Below are 19384 nucleotides of genomic sequence, written 5' to 3'. Positions count from 1 at the left end.
GTCAAGATACGCCAAACAGCACTGTGGTTGTAGACCCCTTAAGACCGACTCCATGAGACGCGCAAAGGATGATGGGGCATTGCATAATCCAAACGGGAGAACTGTGTATTGGTACGTCCCAAATGGAGTCGAAAATGCAGTCTTCTCAACTGACGAGGGGGCAACGGGAATTTGGTGGTACCCAGCTCGCATATCCAATGTGGAAAACAATTTCGAGCCAGACAGGGCATCGAGGGTGTCATCAATTCGGGGGAGCGGCCACGAGCATTTCTTTGTTACAGAATTTAGCGAGCGGTAGTCGACACACATTCTCGTGCCGCCATTCTTCTTCTTAACTAAAACAACAGGGGCCCCCCACGGGGAGTTGGATGGTTCGATGAACCCTAGCGAAGCGAGTTTGTCTAGTTCCTGGCGAATTTGCTCTTTAGCCTGGGGGGAGGTACGCCGCGGGGGAAGGCGAATGGGAGCGGCATCGCCAGTGTCAATGGAGTGTGTAAGAACAGGTGTGGTGGACATGTCGTACGGGGAGCGGGAGACTATGTCTTCATATTCTACCAAAAGGTCCAAGAGCTGTTCCCTGTGCGACGGGTTTTGGATGTACGACAGGTCAAACAATGTCTCCAGCTCCGCGCGGACGTCGTGGGTCGGGTTGGGGTTGGTGGCGTGTGTGGGGCCGGAGGCGGCTGCGGAGGGCATGCTAGCGGGCGATTGGTTGGGAGGGGGCGCGAACGGAACCGGTGTGTATGGACAGACTGAGACGCCGCGGGAGGTGGGGCTATCAAACGGGTGATACAGGCCAATTACAGCACCGGGACGGATTAGGACAGGTTCAATATTCTCATTGACAACAAAAACTCTGGTGGTATTTTTGGCGGGAGTATGCGATATCAACTCCCCTGTTAAGCCAAAACGACCTAAGGAAGCAAGAGCCGGGTTAACGTAGCCGGGACCAAGGGAGTTATCTGTGCGCTTTCCTACCACTTTGCCTGGTACAAGGTGAACCGAACGCCCTGGTACTAAGTAGGAGTGTCGGGTCACGACACGACGAACGGCACCAGCCGCTTTGCGCAAAACTGGAATGGAGGCCATGCCGGTCGGCCCGCAGAGCGTCATTGTGCGCTTGCGCATTGACACTTCAGTGTCGAAAGCCAGGAGAAAGTCAGTGCCGACCAAAATGGGCGTGGTCGTATTACGACAGACCAGGAATTTTGCGGGAAACTGGTGTTGTTGCCACGTGAGAGGGAGTGTGACGCAACCAACTATGTCTAACGCGCCCCCAGCAACAGTCGATAGCGTAGGTCCATCATACGGAACAAGTTCTGGTGGGGTCACGGGATTACCAAGTTTGTACAACACGTCAGCAGAGATAAGGGAAACATCTGCGCCCGAATCAATTAGTACGTCAACGGAATGGCCATGTATCTGGGGTGTAAAGTGAAAACTTCCGACGGAAGGGTGGGTGCGGGGTAAGGGATTAGCAGGGGAGGGGTCGGGAAGGGTCGTGGGGGGTGGGGAGCTAGTGGCTGGCTGACCCCCAGTTAAGCCAGCCGGAAATCGTTTCCCGACCGGCGGCCAGCATTGGAGCGCTGCAGCTGAGGGCACTCTCTCTTCCAGTGGCCAAGGTCGTGGCAGTAGTTGCACTCAGAGTTTTGCGGAGTGCGGCGGGGAGTTGGGTTCTGGGGGGTGGGGGGCGGTGGGCGATTTGCGGGTGGCGGGTAGTGGGGAGCGGGTTGGTGCTGGGAATCGAGGAGTGTCTCGAAGCGGCTTTGGAGAGACGCTACTTGACGCTCGTGAGAGCGCTGCATCTCTCGCATTTCCTGGCGGTGGGAGGCCAGGATGGCCTGTATGTCCGTCGCCGCTGGGACGGGAGAGGGGTCGCTGACCTGGCGGACATTAGTAGGGGGAGGTGGGGAGGGGTGCTGTGACGGTGTGTGTGATTTAGCAAGGTCCTCGAAAAACTGAAGGGTCATACTGGCTTCGTGCAGGGTTTGGGGCTTAGAACGTTTTACCTCCCACGCCATGTGTTTGTCTTGAATTTTGCCTACGAACTCCCGCAGTCCCAAAAGATCCCTAGTGTTCTGGTCGGCCTGGGGGTGAACTTTGGCGATTAGCCGGCGGATTCGTACCTCTAGAGACTGTGGCGTTTCCCCCGGGTTGCGGGACAACGTGAAAAGTTCCGACTCAAAATGGGTCGGGTCATTAGGTCGGCTGTACATCTCCCGCAGGAAGTCAAGCGCTCCGTCGCAGGGTCCGTCCTGGACGGACGCTGCAGCCGTGTTGTAAGTTTGAAGGGCCCCACCCGAAAGATGCCTGATTAGTACTGTTTTGCTGAGGGGATCGTCCCACTGGCCATAGGACCTTTCTGTGTGGAATTGGGTTTCAAATTCCTCCCAAGTAATTTCGGAGACACCGTCAAACCTGCACATTAGTTTAGGCATGATCCTAGGGCGAGTGGTACGGGGGACGATGTCGTCAAACTGCCCTGGGACTGGTGAGGAGGGGAAGAGAGTACGGTGGCGGGCCAGGGTCGATGTTAGTGAGGGCCCATCGTGTGAGACCGGTGTGAGCTGGGGAGCGGGCCGGGGGGTCGCGGCTGCTCCGGTAGCGAGCGGGGTCCCCCGAGCACGGCCGCGGCCCCTGCCTCTACCGCGTCCGTTGCCATGGAGACCAAAGTTGAGTTGGACCACTTGGTCATCTGGTATCGTGTTGTCGTGTGCGGAGTTAGTAGCCATGGATAATACTCGGTGTGGTGTAACTACAGAAGGCGCTTCGTCAGATTGTTGATTGGAGTATTGTGAACCAAAACACGGGGCGGCAGGCCACACAGGGCGCCAAGGGGAAATCTACAAGAGCAAATCCAAAGACGACACGAAAAAGTTGCAATACAGAGGCTTTGTCGGCAGTAGCGAAATTTAGAAGACACAGGCGTCAGCCAAACAAGAAACAGAGGCGACACTAAAAATTTGCAATAAAAAGGATTTGTCGGCAGAGGGTGTTAAATTAGACCCTGGTCGGGATAATAGGTGCGTTGACTAGAGACAAGGTGTCAAAACGATGACAAAGCGGCCCGGTGCCAGGCAAAACTTGTGAACCGCTGGAATAATTTACGCAAAAGTGCTAAGTTGGAATATGAAAAGCTAAGTTCAGACTTGTCAAAACCTACAGGCGCCAGTGGAGAGACGGCCGCCCAGATCAAAAGAAAACTTGATTGAGGCGCGAAATGGCAAAATAACCACGGAACCGAACCTAAATTTTTCTTTGTGGGATATCGCGAAAGTGTTTACTTTTATATATGATTAGAACGAAACTCTCTACGAATGGGCTAGATTTAGCGTTGTAAAACAAATCGACACTTAGCCTAATGTTTATATCGGAAACTTGTATGGCCAATCTGGGCCTTTAGATTAAAGGAATTATAATGCGATCGGTCACAAGGTGAAGAATTGTGAAGTTTTTGGGTGCAAAAGCCAAATAGTCTGAAAGAGAGTGTATACAATTTCGACGATTCACGCTTCACTTGGGACTTTGGAGTTGGAATGTCACTTTGACGGTCGTGGAAAAAATCAAACCAGTACGTAAGGAAATTTTGCAAAGTTTAACTGACCGATTGCGGCCAATAGCTTCAAATAGTAGGTTTTGGCACAATTTAGCGGCAAGAAGTTACAACTTGTTTTGTGATGAAGCAGGTGTAGCGCAACACGGCACGCAAAACGTCGCGGAGATAACACAGAATGTCTTTTACTAAGTCTTCAAACAATACGATTAGTGTGCTGTTTACCCCCGGTAGTCTAAATTAGAACGGGTGCCGTAGTATTGGTAGGGTCAAACGCAAACTCGAACAGATGGGTAGAATTTATCGGGCCAAGTTGGTGGAAAATCGGAACGAGAATTTGATTGGAACGACTAGAACTGTGGTGATGCAACAACACACGGGTAGTCGGGTCGTAACACGTAAGAACAATGGAAAGTTTTCCTGCGCGTCCTATGCTCGAAACGAAAACGCAACGTATTCTTAGAAATCACGGTACAAAATTTATAAAAATCGAGTCGTAGTATCAGGATCACAGAGCAAAACTGTACCCACTAGTAGGAACCATGTAACAAATGGTCTTAGTGGTAGGATTTGGGCATTTACCTATACGTCAAGGTGACGTATCTATGCTATGCACTCTCACCAATATAGCCAAGGACCAGGGTTCAGTGTACAGTTTGATGTGATCTTTATTACTACGACCGATGGTATACAGTTTAGGCAAGTGAACGGAGGTAATGATAAAGACTGGCTTAATACAAATAATGCAAGATAAGATACCTGGACAGATGCGGGTGGATGATATTAACTAACCGGTTACGTAACTACGGCGGCGGAAGATGCGGTTGACCTTGTCCCTGAGTCTGCTTCTAGTCTAACTAGCGCGTACCGCGTCTTATATTACATCATTTGGAAGGCGGAGCTTACGCGAGCGCTGCGGGGCGTGGCCTAGCTGACGTCAGGGCGCGCCCATGGTCACGTGCTCTCACCACGTGACCCCTGGGCCGCCCAACGTAATAACAGACTTGCTACATTGTCGTTCAACCTTCCTGACTACTGAGATTTCCTAATGATGAATTGACAAACTTTTTATTGAAATTACTTAACGTTATTATAAACGTTACACGCTCGCATCAGTTTTGGCTCCTTGGTTTTTGGGTTTCAAGAGGATGACATCGATGTAATCAAATCAACATGGCCTTACCTTAGAGTAGAGAAAACAATTGTTGGAAAGTCAACATGGAATTTTTTCAGGGAGGAAACCTTAACGATCTACAGCTTGACATTACAGCCGTGATGTACTAAGGCATAAAGTCATATGACGTTAACGTTACATAGGGTGTCATAATTTTGAACTCTCACGTGTACGACAGAAAATAACGTACGTTGTGTAACACTTGTTACACCCCTATAAATTATGGCAAATAAAACAGATTTTCGTACAAATGTTCGCTAAAAAGCAGCTTAGTACTACCCAACGTTACCTCAACACGTGTATTTGACGTTGCAAGCTGTTCTTCCTCCACAAGTTTATGCCAGGTTCCTGCGAGACGCCGATACACACTTGCTAGGAAGTGCAAGGTTCGCTTGGTCACTTGTGGGTTACTGGGGCAAAGGTCGTGGAATTGCCCATTCTCATGAAGGGGCGCTCAGGCTCTGTACACTTTACAAACTTTGGCGATTCGTCAATATGTAACGTCTATTTTGCAACCACAAGCATAACAGTTTAACAGTTGACGATAGTTTAAACACTTTAATTTTCTCTTGCGCGCAATATCTCAATGATAAGTTATGCATCGTTACCATAATTTTCCTATCAAACCAGTTTTTATTTAATCCTTAATAATTTGTAGTCGTCAAACCATACCCCCAACGTTCTTTTTTAGCACCCTAGAAGAAATCAAATCTACATTCAAGTACTAGTATACCCACCGCAGGTTCTTATCCAACAATGACTTTTCCAAAAACAAAAATCCCTGATGCGTTGTCGGACCCAATGACGTCATCTCATCAAAGGTGTTCTTTAGTTCTATTGCTCGAAATAAGCGTCACAAGGAACAGCGGCTGTTAGGGTCATCGGTGGATCATCACTGTAAACAGAAAATTTCATAACAATCGCAAAGCTATATCCTAGGAAGTAAGATGTAACTTGAATAAGGCAGGATAACTTGATGTCGGTGTCGTAGCCAACCTTGGTGACAAGGGCTTGACTGACCACAAGATAAAGGCCTGAAGTAGCTGTGTTATCATAATGGATCCTTCGAGGGTTGAGGAAGACCCTGATGGTCCAGTACGAATCACAGTATCTCCACTAGACCGGCCTCCACTTCCAGACATCGGCGCCCAAAGAGACAAACTAAGGCCGACAGGTATTTCTAATATTGGCGCTATGTACAACGTTATTGTTCTTCCTTGCCGACACCAATGTACTGTGTTGTATTGTATTGTATTCCCAATACAGTTTCAGATATTCAGAGAGTCACTTGGCCATCACCAAAATGATTGAAATCTGACAGAATCCCTGAATTTGCTGGTGGAGATCGCAGTTTATGTCTTGGCAGATCGCGATCAGGATGCTAGGCTGCTAGGGATGCGTTAGGGCGGTCTCCCATTCCTAAATCCTGAGATTCAAGTAAATCAATTGATCCAAAGTGACATGAATCATAGTAGGAAAGTTCTGACTGATTTTCCATTCTGCCGGTAGAGACAGAGACTCCGCTTGCAATCCCAAAGTGATTGGTCATTTTGCCGGATTGCAACCTCTGACCTGACGTCGACATATCGACCTTAAACCATAGGTGACACCATTTGCTTAAACCATAAGGAGCCATGCTTGGTTATGATTCTGACTCTCTCCGAATATCCAGGACAAACCCAAGAGCCAGTCGAGTCCCCAAAAATAGAAGATACGAAAAGGAATGAGGATGTAGAGGATGCACCTGTAAGACGAAACCCTCTATACAACACACCATCCACCGTTTCTTTCATTGGTTTCGGGTCTGACAACCAGCTAAAAAGGAAAACGGTGCGTATAACTTAACCCATAATAGGTGCATTTTAGTCTAGCATCTCGTTTGGTGCCAAGGAAAGCATGATCATAGCAGTACTTATTCGGAGACTTGTCCGTCTTGATGATGTTTGTATTCCATTTTAAGTACAATGCCACTACGGCCCATTATCGGAGGAGACCTTCGTTGCCCCCGGCTCCTACGTACCTACATCTACATGCTGATCCAGCCATGCTGTTCACATAAACACACACACACATACACAATTGTGAAAATGTGAATGTGAATGTATAGATGGTGTTTACGTCATGACGAGGAAACTGCTCTTTTTTATTATACATATAATCGATTTAGTTTGTCCTCTTCGTTGTCTTTCTTGTTGTGGTTGCTGTTGAAATTTTATTATTAAGGACTAAAGGAAACGACTGATAAAACGATCTCTTACATTACCCATTCAGCTGAGGAAAAGGGGAGGGGGAGGTACAGAAAAGGACCAAAAAACAACAGCCTTCTCGTCTACTTACTCCCTTGACAGCGACCTAGATGATGGTAAGTATTTTGATATGATGAAACATTTCACTAGAAGTCGTGAGTTCGATTCCGGCTGTGTCGCTCACCCGACATGCACGCTACTGGAAAGGGTTGCAGTCCTCTAGGACAGGACGTAAAGCCATGGTCCACTGTTCATTGTGCTTATCGAAAAGAGCTGGGGGAATCTCCCCGGCCGACCACGAACCTGTAGATACTGTACATAGCGTCTGTCCGCTCTGTCACGACCAGTGGAAGACTAGCTCTTCAGTGAGCTGAATCTGGATCGAGATCACCTTCCCTTTTCCATTGTGCTATTGACATCATACACCTTTCAAAGTTTTCTTCAAAAGTAATTGTATTGTTAGTCTCTGTTACCTTGCCTCATTTACAAACAATACTTTTTGTCTCTGTGTTTTCCCAGTTTTCTTAACAGTAACACATGTGACGAATACCTTTGCCTTACGCAGATGACGCGGATACGATCAGTAAGGATGAGATAACCCTGATGTTTGCAACTCATGAGGTAGGCTACCCGGATTTACCAACGAAGTTGCTCCGATTTCTCAGATACTTAAATTAATTGACAAATACGACAATTCGTAACTTTGATGCTCACATAACCCTATGCATCATACATAATGTACAATCCGTACCGTTGCACCTAACTCTTCTTTTTTGTCCATTGCACTCATAATCTAAATCTCCCTCTCTTTTGAAGTTTAAGCGGTACCTGTTTGTGCAGTTCTCATGCTCATTTTCATTGCAGAAAATTCCTAAGAAAGATTTTCGCCATGAGTACGAAGCTAGCAGAGACGTGGACAGTTTCTTCAGTATGGTGGCCCTGGAGCTGGACATCATGGAGACGAGTCTACATGGCATAGTGGTGAAAATGGTGGTGGGACTTCTGAAGGAGGAACCCGAATGTAGCGCGGAGCACGCACTATCCGCTCTCTTCACACACGACTCAGGTAAGACACTGGTTTAACCGGAAGTAGTGGAGAATACATGGAACTCCTGTACAGATTAAGATATAACCATGCAGCCTTTCCGGTGCAATGGCCTAGTGGGTAGAGTGTTCGCCTTGCATTCGGTACGTCGTGAGTTCGATCCCGGCCGATCATACCAAAGACTGTAAAAATGGCACGCGCTGCTTTCTCTGCTTAGCACTCAGCATTCCGGAAAGAGTATGGAAGTTGAACACACACCACTACCAGTGGACTAGCCCCCTGCTGTAGTGATTGCGTTTTGTGGCCCAGGGATAAGATAACAGAGATGGGCGTCGCCCTATGCGCCATCAGGCGCGGGAAGGGTTTAACTTTTTTTAAAGTAACTAATGCAGCCTTTCGGTTGAAAGTACGCAGAGCTGACACGTTTGTCGTTCATTACAGTGCACCATTTTAACAGAACAGTGCAGGGGACCAGTCAGACGGAATATGGGAGTGTGGATTACGACCAGAGTTGGATATGCGCCTTGTAAGTATGCCGATTTGCTTTGCTTCCATGTATGAACATAAATGAGGAACCTCTTTTTGAAAGACCGTTAGGTCGTTACAGGTAGCTAGGTCATCACAATCTCTTGATTAGAAGTGTGATGCATCAGCTTTATACTAAGTGATCTCCCTAAATGTACATCAACTTCTTAAACTGTTTATCGTACATTGATATTTCAGCATAGCCATGGGAAGGCCATGTTTAGACCAGGCTAGTCACTGTCTTATGCAAACGTTTTCTAGCTTTCTTGCTCTAGAATACACTCTGGTAGTGCGAACAGGGACACATCATCAGTGATGAACCCGGGGTCATTGGGTGTTTCGGGTCTTTAATCACCATACACCCTCGCCCGGGCGACCCAGCCGAGGTTGATCATTCCCCGACCTGTGTCCGTGTGGCTTCCACGGTTCCCCCCTACGGAACCACAACCAACGTGATGCTTTCTCCGCAGCCTCTAGAATATCCCTGATGGATTTCCGAAGACGGAAACCTCTTACTCCAAGGAGTTTTAACACATAAGCCAAAGACTGCCCTGCGAAACCCCGGCAACCAACCTCCACTGGTACACACCGGGCTCTCCACCCATTACTCTGGCTTTGTACTACCAGTTCGGCATACTTCGCCCTCTTCCGCTCGTTGGCTTCGCTTATCCGCTCCTCCCAGGGAACCGTTAGCTCCAGCAGAACCACTTGTCTGGTGGATTCTGACACGAGTACCATGTCAGGGCGAAGTGACGTGGCTACAATGTGTTCTGGAAACTTGAGCTGTCTCCCAAGGTCGACTAGAAGCTGCCAATCTCTAGCAGTGGAGAGAAGCCCACCTGCGGAAGTGGGTTGTTGTCGGGTTTTCTCTCCGGCCTTGACAAAGACAATTGACTTCTTGGGGGGTTGCTGACTCCTGCTACTCTGAATGGCGTTGCTAACTGTGTCTGCCAACACCCTAAGAACCTGGTCATGCCGCCAGCGGTACCTCCCTTCCCCTAGTGCTTTCGGACAACAACTGAGAATGTGTTCAAGGGTACCTCTCCTCTTACAGAGTTGGCATGAGGGGGTCTCTGCCAAGCCCCAGACATGCAAGTTAGCTGGACTTGGAAGCACGTCGTACACTGAAGAGATGAGAAATTTGATCCGAGAAGGCTCAGCTCTGCACAACTCTGGCCATGTCACCTTGCGGGAGTCAGCATGTTCCCACCTAGTCCACGCACCTTGCTTGCGCATGCCTACCATCCTGCATCGCCGATCCTCCTCTTCCCTAGCCCTTATCTCATCCTGGATCAGTAGACGCTTCTCCTTCCCGCTGACTTTGTCGTACCGAGGCTTTGGGCAGCTGCCCAGTCCTGCCCGTCCTACTGCCACGGACCCCACGAGGACACTGTGTCTCAACCTTGCCTCTGCCTGATCCACTGCTTCCTGTGCCTTCCATTTTATTCCAGTCCTGACATGGATGCCGGCTGAAGAGACCTTGGAGTCTGAGGAGTCCCGGTACATCAACACTTCTCTTGCACGGGTAACCTTGAACTCTTCAGTCAGGCCACTCAAGGGAAGCTGCAGCTTGGTGGATCTACCGTACAGGGCAATGTTGCTTAAGGACCTCGGGAGCCCCAACCATTTGCGAAGGAACCTGCTGATGGTTCTCTCCAGTTGCTCCACCATGGTCATCGGCACCTCGTACACAAGAAGAGGCCAGAGTACCCTTGGCAGGACTCCATGCTGGAACATCCAGGCCTTGAAGCTACCAGGTAGCCCTGTCTTGTCAATTCCCTCGAGCCACGTTGTCAGGTCACTCCTAGTCTGCTGAACTGAAGCGGTGTCCTTCAGAGAGCTGCTGAACACCTTGCCCAGACTCTTGACTGGTTTCTCTGACACTGTGGGAATCTGAGTGCCTCCCAGGGTGAAACGGAACCTTTCAGCCACCTTCCCCTTCTTCAGGACAAGAGATCTTGACTTGGCCGGCTTGAAACTCATCCGTGCCCATGTAATGAGACGCTCTAATCCCTGTAGGAGCCATCTACACACCGGGACTGTTGCAGTCATCACCGTCAGATCGTCCATGAAGGCTCGAATCGGCGGCTGCCTGGTTCCAGACCTAGACACGGGACCCCTACATCCTGCTTCCGCTCCTTTAACAATCATGTTCATCGCTAGTGCAAAGAGGGGCACTGGTACTTATACTAAGTGATCTCCCTAAATGTACATCAACTTCTTAAACTGTTTATCGTACATTGATATTTCAGCATAGCCATGGGAAGGCCATGTTTAGACCAGGCTAGTCACTGTCTTATGCAAACGTTTTCTAGCTTTCTTGAAGCATTTCTTGAAATTGCACTTTTACGATTTGATCCTGGTTGAAATATAAAAAAGAAATGTTGTCTGTGTATCAGTGCCAGCATGAAGAATCTGAGGAAACGGCAGGTGTCTATTGCCAGACTGAATCACCCCCGGAACCTGGGAGAGACCAGCCAAGAGATTAGATTCATAATCATCGTACTTGCACCCTGTGAGGAGGTAGGAGTTGACGTTCGGGGAGATGGAAAAAAGTAGCTTGCATGGAAAGAAATCAACATACAATGTACAAGGAATGTATGATTGTCTAAGGCTGTATATGTCCTAGGAGTGAGTGAGTGAGTGAGTGAGTGAGTGAGTGAGTGAGTGAGTGAGTGAGTGAGTGAGTGAGTGAGTGAGTGAGTGAGTGAGTGAGTGAGTGAGTGAGTGAGTGAGTGAGTGAGTGAGTGAGAGAGAGAGAGAGAGAGAGAGAGAGAGAGAGTATGGATGTATCACGGAAATAAACGACTGTAATAGGTTTTGGTCACTTGCGTTTTTTTAAATTTTCATTAGCAAAAGAAAAGGAGGCTAATTCATGCCGAAAATGGCGTGCTTCAAAAAGTTGTCTTAAACATGCTTTTAACACAACAATGATATCTGACGGAATTGTTGTTTTTTCACGTGTGCCTAGAAAACGACCCGCAGTGCCCTGGAAACTGCTCGTACCTTCTCCACGCTGTTACATGAGCCCGAGGTTCGCCAGGAGCTTCTGGACTGTCGTGACAAGGTGGAGTTCATGAACCTGCTGAGACTGGTGGAGCTGAAGTATAGCAAGGTTGAGGAGGCTGGAGCATGTGCAGAGGATATCGGAAGTACTGAATCCTTAGCTTCTTTCGAGAAACCGGAGGTTTGTGAAGAGCAGCTTTATGCACAAGGTCCGATTTTACATGTGCGTTGACGTTTCAAAGTAAACGCAACAGTTATAACAAGCGTTAACTTGTCAGTTGTTAAAATCACGGGTGCCAAAATGGGCTCAAACATTTCATATTACGTTTTTTGTGTATAATTCGGGCTTGCTACCTGACGCATGTGGTGCCTTCTTTTTATTACGAAGGACAGACAAGGGTGCCCCATCGGTAAAGGCGTGTGGAATGACATCAAACGCCGAGCACCGTTATACTTTAGCGACTTCAAAGATGGTAAGATGACTTATCTCCCAGCCCTTACATTTGATATTTATTTACTATATCATGATACATCTTTTATAAATGCTAAGAAGAGAAGAGAGCATAGAGAAGCTGTCAGCTACATCAAGATTGGTAATGGCATCGATAGCACCGACGATGACATCTGAATATGATGAAGCTGATGTTGTAGCAATATGATGATTGCGATGATAATATTCTATGACAATACATGAATGCGATTTGGGGGAAGGAACTTAGTAATGAGAATGGCATAGGTAATGATTTTTTTTTTTCAATTTCATAAACCACTACCTGTTTGCAAAACATAATTACCATGTTTTGGAGGAGAGTCAACATTGTGTCCAACCAGGAAGCTCAGCGTACTGTTCTGCACTGTTGTATTCTGTTCTGTTCATGTTCTGTACATGCTCCGTATTTACAGGTCTCGTGGGACGCCACACTCTACATAAGCTTATCTCGGCCACAGTGTTCCTCTACTTTGCCTGTCTCCTTCCGTCTATTGCGTTCGGTACCCTGAATAGCCGCAACACACATGGAAAGATAGGTGAGGAAACATTTCACAACGTTTCTTAGGTTCCCAAACATGTAACATCGATGTAAGCAGCTATTCTTGACATGTATCAGCAAAGTCACAATTGGAGGCATGACAACAAACTCACGGGAGGAGATATGAAATTTAAGCAACTTCATTTGCTTGCTTGTAGTTCTTTCAATAGGGTAAAAAATGCTCAGCACAGGGAGGATGTAATAGTAAATAATAGCCAGCAGGACATAATATAACTCTACAATCCTTTACCCACCAGATGTTCGGAAGGTGATCTTGGCGCAGACGTTAGGAGGGCTGATATACGCCATGTTCTCGGGCCAGCCACTCATCATTCTACAGACGACAGCACCACTAGCGCTGTACACAAAGAGTAGGTGGCTTTATAGCTGAAGATGAAGATATGAATGCGTAACGGCTAGGATATTCTGTCACTGCTACTGTAATTCTGAGTGTTGATACTTTTGTCATATTCACGCTTGGTCATCTAAAATCCCAATTACTACATGCTATCAATCTTGACATAATCGTTGCTGAAACTACTGTAGTGTGGTCTGTTGGGAAGCTAGCGTTAGCCTAACTATTTTCTTGCCCGTGGGTTGTTGTTACAGTTATCTATGAAATGGCACACAGTTTGCACGTGGACTTCCTACCGATGTTCGGCTGTGTGGGTCTGTGGAGTTCCGGTTTCGTCTTGCTGTACGCCTTGGTAGGCGCCAACCGCATCATGAAATACACCACCAGGTAAAGTCATTGTTTTTGTTCAGTGCTTTTATTTCAATTACGAGTCTGTCTTATCTAATGTGTAGCCACGTGATTTTGCTGAATACCTCCAAATACAAATTCATTGGTTAAGTGGTTTCTACGATTGACTCACTGGCAACTTGCTCTAATTTCAGCTTTGATTAGTGATATATCACATAGTTAATATAGTTCATGGAATTGAACCTAGCGTATTCGTATGAATTTCTGAAACTGTACCCGGTTACTTTTGTTTATGTATTACACAATTATTTCCCTTTTAGATGTGTCGAGGAGATATTTGCTCTTTTCATCGCCACAACAAAGGTAGCCGCGGCAATAGAAAGTCTTATCCATGGTAGGTAGTCAGGTTATGACAAATTGATTAGTGTACCAAGCATAGCGGAACAATTAAATACTGAGAGCAGGCTAGGCAATAAGTCTGCATCTGCATATTTTTCAACCGGAATGGGTGTTCTTTGGTGTAATTATACAAACTTCTGCTTGATATCATACATCGAACGACCTTTGACACATAGCTATCTGATACGATTGTCAATCCATAGCGTAGTTCCAACAACAATGTAGGTAGACATTCTCTTCTCAATTTCATACCGATATCGATTCCGAGAAGCAGTTTGGGTTGAATGCCAGTTGGACTTTATATCATTTTCAGTCTCTGACTATAGACAGCGTATGTTCTCTGAAGAATCTGACCCTTACAAAATATATCTACAACTACTTAAGTAGACTTTATATGCTCGATCCCGTCAAGATGACACACATTGTATCCGTCATTGAGTTTCCTCGTGTAGAATTCATCTTCTATTTTTTTCAGACTTTCAGGAAAACATCGGCCCCGAGTGTGGCCAGAACGTGACCACATCAGAAGGTTATGGTAACGGCGATACGTCTGTCGGCTGTCAGCTGGACAAGGCTCTGCTGCACCTGTTGCTGCTCCTGGGCACGGTGGCAGTGGGCTTGATGCTGTACAACAGTGTTCACAGGTACACATGTGCTACCTGGTCTCAAACGTCTTCGCTGATATGATGATACCTTAATAATTTAGCAGCTTGGACCAAACAGGTGTCAACTTGTCGATAAAAGATATCTTTGTAAGGTGTTCTTGACATTCGATTCCCTTCATCTGACTAGGAATTATATAACAGTTCTTTTTTGTTATAACACTCTCTTTGATTTTCCCCACCACAGCCCCTACCTTGACGCTAAAAAACGCGAGTTCCTTGCCGACTACTCTTTGCCAGTCTCCGTCATTCTCAACTCCTTCATAGGCGTGTACGTGTTTAGCATGGTCGGCTGTAAGTAGATCATTTGCTATTACAAACGGCTCATTCCTTCTTTTGATATTCCTGGATCCCTGAATCTTTTTTATAACATGCTGTAGTGAACAATAGTCACAGATCTAAAGACGGTTATTGAGATAGGCTATAAAGCTGTGGATGGTACTCCAGTTCCGTAAGTAATCAATGGTTCATAGATGCCAACTATATTGAATGTAGTGATGGGCACGAGTAAAAGCCTGAAGGCAACTTTCACTGTCGTCTCTGACTACACTCTGTCCGACAGCCCGTTCCAGGTACTGACTGCCGCGTATATGAAAGTCCTGCCAGTTAACTGTGCTCTTGAGACAGGTTCGGAGAAAGCATGTCTTGGCCTGCTGTGTAATCTAACAGACATTTTCCCTACTATATGTTGCTGTCTAGTGCAGAGGTTTGATGTTCAGACCGGTCCCCTGTTCGAACTAGTAGAGCTGGGAAGTTTGACCTCCACTGCTGTCGTCACCTCCATGGGTCTGGGCTTCTGCCTGTCACTGCTGTTCTTCATGGACCAGAACATCACAGCGGCTATTGTCAACAGTCCAGCACACAAGTACATATTTACAAGGACGTTCTTGATATTTAGCACCATTTTTTCTGGTTATTCTTGGCACTTTAACATAAATGTTGACAAAATACAACTTCTGCCTATTGATCTGTCTTTCTTTGGTCAGTCAGTGTGCGAACAGTAAGAATAACAGTGTGTAAGAAAGCTAGGTTCCTGATATTTTTATTCCAACAAATCCATACACCAACTTAAAGTAACGTTTCTGACCTCAGGTTAAAGAAAAGTTCTGCGTACAACCTGGATCTGCTGGTCATCGGCATCATCAACGGTATCCTGTCGGTGTTCGGGCTGCCCTGGCTGCACGGCACGCTGCCGCACTCCCCGCTACACGTGCGCGCACTGGCCGACGTGGAGGATCGCGTGGACCAGGGCAGACTGTACTCAATGTGAGCGATACTAGAGAAACAGATCTTTCCGTATTCATATTTTTGTTATACAAGCGTAGCTATCAATCGTAACCGTTAACGTTAAGTTGTAATGGTTTTATTCCGTTAATCAAAATTTTAAAGACGAACTTTCTTGCACTAAAGGGTGTAGTAACGCCTATGTATGTAGACAATGCTGAACCCCTGCTTATGTCTTGGGTTAAAAGGGCTGGCGGTTAAAAACTTAACTAATTGTTTGTTCGCTGTTTGTATTCATTTTGTCTAGTATTGTGCGGGTACGAGAGACCCGTCTAGCCGCCGTGTTATCTCACATCTTTATCGGCCTCTCGCTGCTGCTGCTCCCATCCCCACTCAACTACATCACCGACCCTGTACTCAACGGACTCTTCATCTTCTTCGCGCTCATCTCATTCAGCGGAAACCAGTTTTACGAGAGACTCGTGTTGATTCTAACTGAACAGGTTAAACCTCTTCTTTCTGCATGTCACTGATATTTGATGACATCAACATAGTCTGACATAGCCTGAATTCTCCATGTACTGTGTCTCACATTTTTTCCACTTAAACTATATATACAAAACTATATACAAAACGCATCATAAATGTCATTGTATTGGCTACATAGCTTTTCTTGAAGCTCTCTCCACGTTACATACAAGATACACGTTACTGTCTTGTAATACCCATGACCGCTTGATGCCATAGTATGTAAGCGTGTCATAATTGTTCATGGGGTTATTAAGATGAATATAAAAAGTAACATTTCATTTACAAATGTAGCAAGAACGTTAGTTTCGTCATAAGCATTGAAGAAATAAGTGGAAAAGAAGAAAGTGCATCAGCTTGGGTTCGTGCCCGCGTCAAAAGTCTACTTCTGACTCAGTCTCAACATATGCACGGTGCTGACATACTTAATGTATATGTTATTTTGCGATATGGCACCTGCCAATTCCAATGGCGACGTCTGTGTGCGGGACGACCATTTACGAGCCTCATCAGTTGCTCAGTTCCTACTTTCTCGTACCTCCTTCCGAGGCGGCAACAAATATTGCATTTCCCCCTCCACAGTCGGCGTACCCACCCAACCACTACATCCGGCATGTGCCGCTGGCGAAGATCCACCTGTTCACGTTCTGCCAGGTGCTGCAGCTGGCGGTTCTGTGCGGCCTCGGGCTCTCCGCCATGCCCTATCTGGAGATGATCTTCCCCATCGTCCTCTTGGCGCTTCTCCCTATCAGGTAATTCGCCAACAACACTTAGATAGAGCAGAACCCCAACTCTTAGAATTCCACCCGATGCCATAATACCACCACATTAAAAAAAGTTGTTTTAAATGCCTTCTCAACACCTATAACGTTATATTTGAAATAAGTAAACCTCAGGATTAATGATGTTGCATTGGTACATCCATACACTTGTTATTCATCATACAGTAATTTTCTCATGCCATGGCTGTTATTATAGCATGCGGTGGAATTATGAGAGTTGATGTTATGGCACTAACAACCCAGGATCCTGACACGGTTCTGTTAGTGTAGGTCAAATTTCTGACCCTGCCAAGTACGCATTTTTGTATTTGCGTAAACACTGCTTGGAGGATTCCAGTATACTTGAGGGGAGATAAGTACGTCACAATTTTGGGGCGTGGTAACTTTCAAGCAGAAGTCTGAGTGGATTTGAGTACGTTTACTGACATGGCCTGAGTTGCTCCATCAAGATGTCCCGAGTTGTATATCAAGATGCATGTTTTTTGCCATTTTACAATTATATCTGAATTTGATACCTTTTTTACTCCAGACACCGGCTGATGCCCTTGTTGATAGACCCTAAGTACATCCGGGCACTGGACGCTGCCCACACGGACAACCACTGATCCATAGTGTGCGGCTGACGTCACTGTGCCATGCTGGTCTGTGAACAAACAACTATGTCATAAACATTCATAAAATCCTCATCAACCGTTCAGCTCTCTACCTATGATAGAGTTCTTTTGAGTTCATCGTGAAAACATAAAACAAATCCTCATGTAGCAGAGAGGCGAAAGTAGATTTTATCCACATCCGTTTGTTCTCGTTACGGCGAAGAGCCTTCGCAAACAATGTCAATATCGGAAAAGCTATGCAGGTACTCATAGGTTAGAAGCATGTGTTCTGACTTTGTGAAATAAATTCCAGAGGTGCAGGTTTCAAAAGTTCCTTTGTCTCAGGTTCTTACATCAACGGTGGCATTATCAATTTGCGGGAGACGATTCAAGATTTCCTCGTTCACCACTGAGCTAGTTGATTCCTCAAATTTCGAACTCACTATCAAAATGGCCAGTTATAGAACAGAAGTTTGTTTTTGATAGCTGTTCAGGTTTTGTAGTTCGTTGCCAACTTTCGCTGGAATCAAGTTCTGTCTGCAGGTGAGCTTCAAGAGATATCCGCTAGGGTAGTTGTTTGACAATATTGTAACCTACAGGTGCAACAGGACGAGTTTGGAGGGTATTGGAGGGGGTTGTCTTGTGTAAGTGGCGGTCTGTTCAGCCGAAATAACAATACACAAAATGCTCTAAAAAGATTCGACAGTACTTGGAAGATCCCTACTACCTTTGTACGTTTAATACGAGACTTAACAACGTTTTGTACATAACGTTATCGTATTGGCGCTTTGTTCACGTGCTTTAGCAACTGAAGCATTTGCTCGTGTATTTTTAAAAGAATAAAATATAAGACGACAAAATATTAGCAGAGGGTGGTTTCGATCCACCGACCTCTGGGTTATGGGCCCAGCACGCTCCCGCTGCGCCACTCTGCTGTATAATATGGCCTCGCCTGTAGCTCAAAGAAATAATAGAGAACGATTGCATCATCCTATTTCGTCATCCTCTGCGCGCGCTCTGTCAGGTTGTAATTGATAGCACGTCATGCTAATTAAGTACACAAATAGACGTGCTAACGGTGGTAATGCAAACCCGAGTGACCTTCCTGTATATCAGTATATACAAGTATTGCTTGTTGCCGGGAAGTCGCTTCCAACCCCAAGAATTAGGAGATTTTGTTAATGGATAAACAAGTGTCGTATAATTACTTGTGAAAAATCACCTGTGCCGTTATTTGCTCCCAATGTTGTAGTAGCGGACAGGGAAATACAAATAATGCCCTATCACCATTTCTCCGGATTGCTGGTAAAATCACAAGATGAAGAAAGAGCGGAAGGTTTCGTACCAATAGCAAGATTGAAATCATGGTACAGTGAAGGTCACCTATTTCATTTCAGCAAGGAGGTTCTATTATCAAATGCGTTCAGCCATAATGTTATAGCCTAGCGAATGTTCGTCGGTAACTTAACAGCAAATGCACAAAGCTCCAATTAACGAATTTTGTATCAACAGTTCTGCAAGCCTAGCCGCGGCGACTATTGCTGGAATTATAATATAAGAGACCGTCAACAAGACAACAACAGTCGCACCGCGACTACTGCAACCCCAGCCTTTCCTTTATCCTATTTGAAAGGTCGGGACATTAAAGCAGATAATAGTTTCAACGTGATATAAAGGATCGGCACTTTGCTGATAAACCCTGAATTTCATCTGACGGAATTGTACATGGAAGGAGCATGCTAAAACTAACATTAAGGTATACAATCATCGCTATACGACAGAGTTCAATTCTCTACCGATCAAATACTCCCAACGATAGCGCCCCCTTGCCCCGTCAATAGTTTGTTCCTGAGTGATGATGCCCAACATGGTAATTTGTAATCTCCAAGCAGATCCTACGGTAGCATAAGACAGTA

The 19384-nt window shown here is 46.1% G+C and overlaps 2 protein-coding genes and 1 non-coding gene across 4 annotated transcripts in view; 1 reads left to right on the top strand and 2 right to left on the bottom strand.

Moving 5' to 3' along the window:
• LOC118409558 (peroxisomal NADH pyrophosphatase NUDT12-like) overlaps positions 1-5603 on the bottom strand; it is a 15029-nt gene extending 9426 nt beyond the window's left edge. Inside the window, exon 1 of one of the 2 annotated variants that reach the window (XM_035810664.1) lies at positions 5465-5603. The gene's annotated coding sequence lies outside the window, so the exon portion shown is untranslated. Of the gene's footprint in view, positions 1-5016; positions 5185-5464 lie in introns of those variants that run through there. The other variant, XM_035810663.1, reaches the window with a different exon arrangement.
• A 145-nt stretch (positions 5604-5748) lies between these two features.
• LOC118409553 (sodium bicarbonate transporter-like protein 11) lies at positions 5749-17801 on the top strand. Its single transcript, XM_035810658.1, has 20 exons — positions 5749-5901; positions 6400-6557; positions 6999-7089; positions 7539-7594; positions 7838-8039; positions 8460-8544; positions 10943-11066; positions 11515-11730; positions 11938-12022; positions 12453-12575; positions 12835-12948; positions 13187-13319; positions 13601-13674; positions 14155-14323; positions 14529-14635; positions 15041-15206; positions 15434-15607; positions 15873-16068; positions 16676-16845; positions 17405-17801. The coding sequence occupies exons 1-20, from the start codon at positions 5784-5786 to the stop codon at positions 17478-17480; spliced, it is 2637 nt and encodes an 878-aa protein (XP_035666551.1). The 5' UTR covers positions 5749-5783; the 3' UTR covers positions 17481-17801.
• Positions 17802-18331: 530 nt separating this feature from the next.
• Positions 18332-18403, bottom strand: Trnam-cau. The gene has a single exon. It is a non-coding gene; the product is annotated as a tRNA-Met (tRNA).
• Between the last annotated feature and the right edge of the window lie 981 nt (positions 18404-19384).

The sequence above is a fragment of the Branchiostoma floridae genome, chromosome 2 (genome assembly GCF_000003815.2).
Source record: "Branchiostoma floridae strain S238N-H82 chromosome 2, Bfl_VNyyK, whole genome shotgun sequence".
Lineage (NCBI taxonomy): Eukaryota > Metazoa > Chordata > Leptocardii > Amphioxiformes > Branchiostomatidae > Branchiostoma > Branchiostoma floridae.
Note: the sequence above shows the minus strand (reverse complement) of the source record. Positions and strands in the feature narration are given on the sequence as shown.